The sequence below is a fragment of the Phlebotomus argentipes genome, unplaced genomic scaffold (assembly GCF_947086385.1).
Source record: "Phlebotomus argentipes unplaced genomic scaffold, Phlebotomus argentipes genome assembly scaffold_4, whole genome shotgun sequence".
In the NCBI taxonomy this organism is placed as follows: Eukaryota; Metazoa; Arthropoda; class Insecta; order Diptera; family Psychodidae; genus Phlebotomus; species Phlebotomus argentipes.
Window position 1 is genome coordinate 7,278,829 of NW_026776174.1, and position 8,931 is coordinate 7,287,759.

The 8,931-nt window shown below is 41.7% G+C and overlaps 2 protein-coding genes across 2 annotated transcripts; both read right to left on the reverse strand.

Moving 5' to 3' along the window:
* Positions 1-322: 322 nt before the first annotated feature.
* Positions 323-6,326, reverse strand: LOC132258193 (cell division cycle 5-like protein). Its single transcript, XM_059755349.1, has 3 exons — positions 6,197-6,326; positions 4,539-6,095; positions 323-4,467 (listed from the first exon to the last, which is right to left on the reverse strand). Exons 1-3 carry the CDS (start codon positions 6,239-6,241, stop codon positions 3,496-3,498), a joined length of 2,574 nt encoding a protein of 857 aa, XP_059611332.1. The 5' UTR covers positions 6,242-6,326; the 3' UTR covers positions 323-3,495.
* Positions 6,327-6,455: 129 nt separating this feature from the next.
* Positions 6,456-8,844, reverse strand: LOC132258197 (CCR4-NOT transcription complex subunit 10). Its single transcript, XM_059755356.1, has 3 exons — positions 8,674-8,844; positions 7,428-8,585; positions 6,456-7,360 (listed from the first exon to the last, which is right to left on the reverse strand). The coding sequence occupies exons 1-3, from the start codon at positions 8,760-8,762 to the stop codon at positions 6,664-6,666; spliced, it is 1,944 nt and encodes a 647-aa protein (XP_059611339.1). The 5' UTR covers positions 8,763-8,844; the 3' UTR covers positions 6,456-6,663.
* Between the last annotated feature and the right edge of the window lie 87 nt (positions 8,845-8,931).

Sequence of the window (8,931 nt, forward strand, 5' to 3'; positions counted from 1 at the left end):
TTTGACTTGCATATAGTAATAGACAAAAAAAATTATTTATATATATAAACATTTATATATTATAACTTGAATGAAATATACAGGAAGAGGATATATAAAGTAAGTCGTATCGAGGAAAAAATTTGATGGATTATTGGTCTAAAGATACAAGATAAAAAGATAAATGTTTTATATTAAAATATAAGTTTGATTAAAGTAAAAAAAAGGAAGAAGAAAGAAGAAATGGAACAAAGAAAAACAAAACGTGAGAGGACTTTGAGTGACGAATATTAACACTGTAGTGAAGTACATGTACAACGCTGGCAAGAGTTCTTTATAAAAAAAAAACAGAGCAAACATAATGGTTAATTATGAAGGTGAAGAAAAGTTGCAAATTGCAAAGGAAAATATGAAATCTTGTGTGTGAAGAAAAAGGAAATGAAAAGAGTATAAAAGCCTCGAACACCACACATTATTACAAATTTGTGTGTATGGATTTTGCGTGTAAATGTTTATTATTCTTTGTGAAGTTAGTAATTCTCGTTTTTTTTTCTTTCTTCATATATCATTTTTTTGGGAATACAAATTCACAGTGACTGGCCATAATTAGAGTCACAAGAAATGTTTACACTTAACTATTTGAGACACACACACACAATTCACTAGGAGGATAAAGAAAAACAATGTTTAAATCACAATTTTTTCATTTCTTAATGCCGAAAACAATGAAGAAGCAATTGATAATGCTGAAATAATGAAGTTGACTAAGTAAAAGATGTTAAAATCACTTACATTCAATAGGAAATTCAACAAATTCTTTTTTTTCTAACTGATTCTTAAGGTGAATTCACAAAATTCTACATATTGACAATGTTTGAAGGAGGAAATCAATGCGAATAGATACACTTTTTTCTTTTTTAGTGAGGGATCCTTGTTTATGAATTATATTCAAGATTTATATTAGACATTTACGTTTGTTATTAATTACACATTACATGCAAATAAAGAGAAAAAAAAATCATACACAATTAATCAAGTATTGATTCCCTTTTTGTATAGTTTAGAGAAACAAGAAAATAAAAATATATATATATATAGATTTTGACGTGGAAAAATCTCAATGAAATGAAAAGGAAACAAGTTTATATGGTGTAATTTAGTGCTTTTTAACATTTTCGTTTGTTTGTTGTTAATGCTATTCGTTCCAATTCAGTGACATAAAAAATACACAAGAGAGAGAGAAAAAAATCTATTCAATGAGTATAGAAGAGAGAGAGAGAGAGAGAGAGAGAAAAAATCACTTTCACCTGCTTTAAAGAGAAGATGATTGAAGAAATGAAAACATCATAAGAATTTTCACGATAAAAATGCGTGCAATTGATTTTTATTTTTAATAAAAAAAAAATAAAAGAAAAACTACAAAAAAAATCACACAACAATTTACTTTTTATTTTGCTACTTGTACTGCATATTGTAGTAATTGCAACTTAAATAATAATTGAACTGATAAAGTAACGAGTAAAGAGAAATATTTAAAGATAAAAGAAACATGAGAGAAATGGTTTTCTTAAGGAACTTAAGTCGTAAAAAAGGATTAATACAAAAAAAAAGTATAATTATTGTGTGAGTGATAAAAGTGCGAAGTTGGCGCGTTTTCTTCTTTTTTTTTGATGAGATGGTAAAATATTTTCGAGAGAAAGGATAAGAAAATGTGGAGTGAAGTGGAAAATAATTCAATAGAATAAAAAATTATTTGTATTTTGGAAATTTGCATAAATTCTCTATAAACTTCAGAAGTCTTTCAAGAAAAAAAAAACAAATGGAAAACTGCAATTTTAGTGAAAAATGAGGGAAAATTTAACAACTAATATTTTCTTCATGGTTTTGTGCGGGAAAACAAAGAAAAAATTCAATACATTTTTGCTGCCAGATGCAAATTATTGAGAAGAAATGTAGCTGACAATTTCCTTCAATAGTAGTTAAATAAGTATAAGAGAATAAAGAAAGTTGAAATATATGAAAGAGAATCTATTTTGTACACTGTATATCTGTTCCATGTGGATATTTTTTAAATCCTTTTCCCACGCCATTGTATACATAATAAATTCTAATAAGAGAATGAAAGGAAAGAAAAAAATTAAGGAAATGTATTGAATTTTGGACGGCAAAAACTGACAAAATGAAGAAACTATTAAGTGTTGAAAAAGAGTCAAAAAGCGCGCGCATCAAATAGGACGGTTTTAACAAAACACTCACAACTTCTTACATGTTCCACCGTATTTACACAAGTTTTGCAAATAATTGTGAAAGAATGTAAAAAAAAAAATTAAGTCATGCCGAATGACACAAAACACAATCTTCTCTTGCAGTGTGGTTCATCATTTAATAATTTTTCACTATCAATTTTTTCATAACGAAATACTGATTAAAGGTCGAATTTTGGGGAAAACATAAGGAGAGATAAAAAAAAACTAGTGCTTGACTTTAGATAGATCTTTTGTCGTTTTTTTCTTTGTCTGCTTTAACACGTATATTTACTACAAAAGTTATTATTCAAACGAGAAAATAAACAAAAAAAAAGAATTAATGTAAAGAGGTAAACAAGAAGAAAAAAAAAATGCAAAGTCGTAAACTTAATGAAAAAAAAGGAGATCATAACATTCAGCATGAAGAACAAGTTAATCAATAAAAGGATGGAAAAAAAGTGTAAATATTTAGTAGGAAAATTTTCATTTTATTAGTTTGTTAGTTTATATGGAAGAAAGATTATGGAAAGTGAGAGAAAAAATGGAACTATACATAAAATTAATTATATGCAAAATAATTTCGTTTGGTTCTTCAACAATTTAATTACAAAAACTGAAAAAAATAAAGTATCGTACTAGAAATATAAAAATGTCTTTTATTAACATTATCCAATTTTATTTGTATGTTCAGAGAAGGTAAGTTCTTTTTCACCTTTTCATGGGCAAAATTTGGCAATTTAGCCAATTAGTGATGAAGTGTTGGTCGCGAATGCAGTGTTGCTGAGCCAATACCCCCGAAAACAGCCCCCGAAACGTCGTAAAGGAATAATAAAATTGCTTGAGTCTTGAAATTCATCCCGAAAAAATTAACGTATTTATCCGGTTTATCCCCCTTTTGAGCTGTTGTTCAATTCCTCTCTTGATCTCTGTACTCTGGATGACCAGATATCTCTCAAAATGTACTCCAGATCCCAGAAGATGCTCTTAATAGTCAGCAACGGCTCAAGGATTGTGGCATTCAAAGTGCGCTTGATTGTTTCTTGAAGGAATTACGAGTGATTTCCAGTCAATGAAGTGATCTGGACAGAGCCAGAGCCAATGATCATCTTTATCTCTGATTGCACCAAAAGTCTCTCCATTTTTGCAAATTAAAAAACTAACGATCTTCAGTATCGCTATCATTTATTTCCTTTTATCGTCTACAATTGTTTCAACATCTCATTGATTTCTGCTGTAAATTAGTGGATATTAAATGTGGCGCGAAGATGACTTACTCTGTTCCATTACTGTTGCACATTTCGACTTCCTCGCCAGTCCCATTTGTGCAATTATTCTCAACCACATCTTCAGACGCCGCCTTGGTGCTCTCCGTCACTTCGGCATTGTCTGGCTCCTCATCCGCTGCCATTTCGACATCCTCCGCCTGAGGACGCGGAGATTCCTGCCTCTCCGCCAAGTCCAGCTGCAATTGACTCAGTTCGTCCTGCAGCTGAGCATAGCGCGCCTGAAGGACCTTCTCGCGCTCCGTCTGACGCGCCACGTCATCCGTGAGAGAGTCCAAACGCCGCGGAATGGCATTATCCTCCTGCTCGGCCAGGAATTTGAAGGTCGACAGCGCCAAATAGTTTTGCTCTATCTGCTGGAAAGTGTCTTGAAGCTGCTTGATCAGCGCCTGTGCGCGCGCTTGATAACCTCCGGTGAGAATCTTCAGTTTCTTCTCAATTTTGCCACATCGATTCGCCTCCTTAGCCATATGCTTCCTGTTCTGCTCCAATTTGTACTCCGCCGACTCGAGCCTGTCCTTCTTGCTGGCCAAGCTGGCGCGCGTGTAGCGATTCTGACTGGGCAGGAAGAGCACCTGGCTCAGACACTCCTCCCACACTTGAGTGTAGCTCTCCAGCGCCAAATCCCCGTGTGCCATGCCACTCTTCACCACCTGCATCTCCTGCTGCAGCAGATTCTTCGCCATCTGCAGATCCTCCTCCGTGAACGTCTCATAGGGATGCTGCTCCAGGTAAGCCAAGTGCTGGGCCGCCACATTGGGCTTCTTGGGCATCTGTGCCGCCTGAGGCTGCGTCGACGCGATGGGATCTCTGAAGGCGTCGTAGTGCATCATAGTCACCATCTCGTGCTTAATCAACTCCTCAGCGCGCTGCAAATCACTGAGACCTTGCATGTCAGCCGGAGGGCGCAGGATCGACATGTTGACGTCCAGTGGGCGCGGCAGATCGCGCTGAACCACCTGTTAAAGATAGAAAAAACGCAAAAAGGGTTAATCAGCCAGCAAATGAAGAAAATTCACGTCAAACTCACTTGAGATCTCAGAGCCATCTCCCTCTCACGCTCCCTCTTCGCATCAGCCACCTTCTTCGCATCCACATCCGCTTGATCCTCAACCATGTCATGCGCCTGCGAAGGCTCCTCCTCGGCCATGTCTTCGTCGGGCACCACAATCTCGTAGTCATTGCGCGGGACAGGAAGCGATGACAGGCCATCGCGCAGCTTCTGCTTCAGCTGCTTTTGGTAGTTCTTCACCGCAACCGGCGTGTCGCCAACACTGAGAGCTTCCTCGTCGTTGATATTCAATTTGTCCCGCACGAAAGCCGGCGTCACGGCGTTGCCAGCAGCGGGAACCACAGCTGATCCCGGCGTCTGGAAGCCGGGCGTGCCGGGAGCGTCTGAGCGCGAGGATCTGAAGGGCGTGGCGAGGACTGTATTCGGCGTGGCGACCGATGAACTCTGTGGCAAAGCTCCGGCGAAGTCGGAGGCGTGCAGGGGCGTATTGGTGCCGCCCTTGAGTGGCGTGTCAACGTGCGTGAGTGCCATCAGAGTTTGAGCTTCCTGCATAATCTTATCCGTTGCCGGAGCGGGCGTGCGCGGAGTCGCAGACACCGATGGCGTTATGCTGTAGTCTGAAAGAAGAGCTTCTGTCGTGTCCGATCCACCGTCTGATGCCAATTCCTTGGCCATTTCACTCGCCCTGCCCAACTTCACCACCTGTTCCAACTCCAAGTCCGATATCTGAGGCTCGGGCAGCACGAGCTTTGATCTCTTCTTCGCTGGCTCCTGATTCAACAGCATCGCCATCGGAATATCATTCTCCTTACGCTGCTTCAGCTTCTGCTTGTCCTTCTTGCGCTCGCGCTCCTCCTTCTCAGTTCTCAGCTCGCCGTCCAGCTGCTGCTGGCGCATCTTGTTGAAATCAAACTCCACCGTCGCCACCGTTTCCTCAGAAGTGTCATAGAATCCTGGCATAGGACGCTTCTCAAATGGTATATCAGTGTTGTAGTCAATGCCCTTTCGGCGTCGGCGATTGTTTCCGCTCCCAATGCCAGCTGCGCGCAATTCTCTGCGCTTCTGCAGAGCCGCCAGCCTTCGAGCCTCCTCCAACTGTTTCTCGCGGGCTTTGCGCTTCGCTTTCTTGCCTTGGGTGTTGGCTAAGCGAGCTCTCGCCTCAGACAGCATCTCCAGCTCGTCCTCATCCATGTCTTTAGGGTCCGGCCGAGCGGGTTTCGTCTCCGGATTGGGATCTATTTCCCCGGGTTTCAGCTTCCGCGGATCATCCGCTGTGTCATCTCCATCTTCCTTCCGCTGTGCCTGATCCAGCAAATACTCATACCGCTCCAGACACTGAGCCGCCGTCCTGCCGATGATTGGGGCAATTGTGCGCCACTGCGTGGGCATCAGCTTTGCGAGGTGCAGCAGCTTCTCATCCTCTTCCCTGGACCATTCAGTCTTCTTAATGCTCGGATCGAGCCACTCATACCAGCGCGCCTTGCACTGCTTCGCAGACTTCCTGTGCAGCAGCGATGCAATCCGCGACCACTGGTTTTTCCCATACTTCATAACAGCCGCTTTGAGGATTTCATCCTGAAATTTTTTGGAAAAATGCACAATTTTGAGGTTAGGAAAAACATTTTTAATTCACGCCATGTAAAGGCTTTTCGATGCTTTTCTGCAATATTTCTCACCTCTGTGTTCCTCCACACACCACCCTTTATCATTATACGTGGCATTTTGGCCGTTTATCAGTGTATTTCGCGACGTTTGACGATTTAAGGGAGGATGCAAAATCCTGTGTTGCTTGTTTTCCTCGAGATGACTGGTGACATATTCACCAGAACCTAACGAAACCGGCTGACGTTGTTCAGCATTAAACACATTGCAAATTGTGATTGTGTAATGCATGACTAATATAATAATAAAATGCTTTTTATTGCGGATCCATTTGTACAAGCGTCATAAGTTCTCTTCCGTGGGAAGTTTTAAAATATTAATTAGCCGAGTTCACCTAATTTGTATTCATTTCCTTCATTTTCATACATGTGAATTACAAAAATAGGAAAAATATCGACCAGATCGATTAAAAAATCATAATTTTTCTGGAAAATCGAAACATTTTATACACTTTCCTTTTTTTGCTACAAGATGTTCTGGTCTATATGTATTGCGGTGTTTCCACTCTGATGATTTTTCGACAATTCTCAATGTTTCCCGCTTGAATTTCCATGTACAATTTGAGCATTCTCACGTGATTCGCCACAATAGGATGATTGCAGGACATCAAGACGTTCTTGGCCACTTCCGGGGCATCACCCTTCATCACCAGAGCCACAGCCAGATTGTACGTGATTATTGACTGAGCCGCATCCAGGCTGTTCACGTTCCAGTCTGGCGAAGCCTGCGTCTCGAAATCCTCTCCGCAGAGTTCATTGAGGAATTTCGGGTCCAGATAGCTGATGGCATCTGCCACTCTGTTCAGCATAATGAGCGACTCTGCGCAGTAGAGATGGCCCAGCATCTTGAGAGTGTCCGGCAGATTGGCTACCGTCAGCAATTCCTGGCCGTACTTCAGCGAGAGTGTGTAATCGCCGAGAGTGAGGAGAACGTAGGAAAATGCGGCTAGAATTGAACATCTCAATTGATCGAATGCACTGTCTTTGAGTGGCTTCGAAGGATGTGTGGCAATTCCCTCGGTCTTCTTATCCCACTGCATATTCAAGTCTGCCCCCGATGCGCTGTCGCCGTGCGAACTTCTCTGCGCCATAAAATGCTCCACCAAAGTGTAGGCATTTCTCAGACAGAGATCAGCAAATTCCAAATTTGGACTGGGAATTGCAAAAAGGCAGCTTTCCCTGTGAAAAGGATTCAATAATAACAGTCAAATTGCACACTTTTGTCTACGGATAAAAATAAACTTACGACGCACGCTTCGGCGGAGTTGGTTGAAGAATGTACTTCCTATGACTTCCCGATCCCACAACAGACGCCACCAGGTTCTTGTTCTCATTCTGCTTCATCTCCTGCCTGTGCAGCATGATGCACGCCTCAGCGATCCTCAGCCACAGACGAGGATTGTTGTGATGATTGTTTAAGGGCACAATGAGACACTCAAAAGCTTCTTTGGGCCGCTGCAAGTGCAGAAGAGCCACGCCCAGGTTGTAAAGGATCTGAGTCTGTTTCGAGCTGCCGATTGCATGCAAGGGGAGATTCTTAGAGAAATTCTGGGTCATCTCCTCATTGGCATTCTTGTCGAAATTCAGGGCGTGCTGGAAGAATCGCACTGCCATGGCATAGTGGCGAACGGCAAAGTGAATCAGGCCCATGTCATTGGCAATTATAGTGTTCTGATCCTCTCCATTGGCGGTGAGAGTGAAGGGTTCATTGGTGAACTTCTTGGACAGCTCTCGAGCAGCCATTTGGAAATCATTGCCAAGATAGTATTGATGTCCCTTTGCTATCGAGAACTCCGAGGTGTCTTCAGATGGAAAGGCTGTCGATTTACCGTTCGCCAAGTTCACTCGAATAGTGCACAATTTTAGCATTTCACGGAAATCCTCGAGATTCTTGTCCTTCTCTTTCACCGTCTGCGCGATCTCTTCACTGACAACTGTCGCAATCTCAACGTCATCACTAATTACAGCTTCACGGGAAATTCCCAGTCGATTCTCAAGCTGCTCGAGCAATGCCTTCGCCTTTTGTGGCTGATTGGTGTCCAGCAGCATGGTGAGCGTGAGGAGATATGCTCTCTGGATGAAGTTCTCATCCAAGTGATTGGCGTGATTTAGGACATCCAGCACCGCGGTCATTATTTTGAGCGCCTGCTGTGGCTGACGGAAGTGATGGAGGAACAGTGCCTGATTGTAGAAAGCGGCACACATCTTCACGTCCTTTATCTCAAATCCCACAGGGAACTCCGTGTGAGCGGTGAGCTGCTGCAGGCTCTTCCGGAACTGATCATGCTTCTGCAAGTTGCTCAAGTAATACTCCACAACAGCCTTATTGTGGGAAATTTTTGGTGATACACCAATAGACGCCTCCAGTTTGTTAAGATTTTTGAGAGAACCAGCATAATCTCGCCTGAAATGCAAGAAAAACAGCAAGTTTAACATTTTGTTAATGTCAAAAATAGCAAAATATTGAGTGCATCTTCAAGAGTTTGTCTTACTTGACAAATTCCTCGAATGACAACTTTATCAACGCACGATCCTCATCTCTATAGCTTATGGATGATCCATCACCTGCTTCCTCGCTCATTTTCTTTGTATATTTCGAGAAAATCGCCTCAAAAGTGCAGAAAAATCTTCACGCCGATCAAAACAAATACACCAGCGCCGCCAGTGGTGGTTCCGAGAAAAACTGAACGAAGCGTCAATTATGCGTCAACGGCTTTCTCACATCAGGCAACCCTCGAAGAAGCGCATAC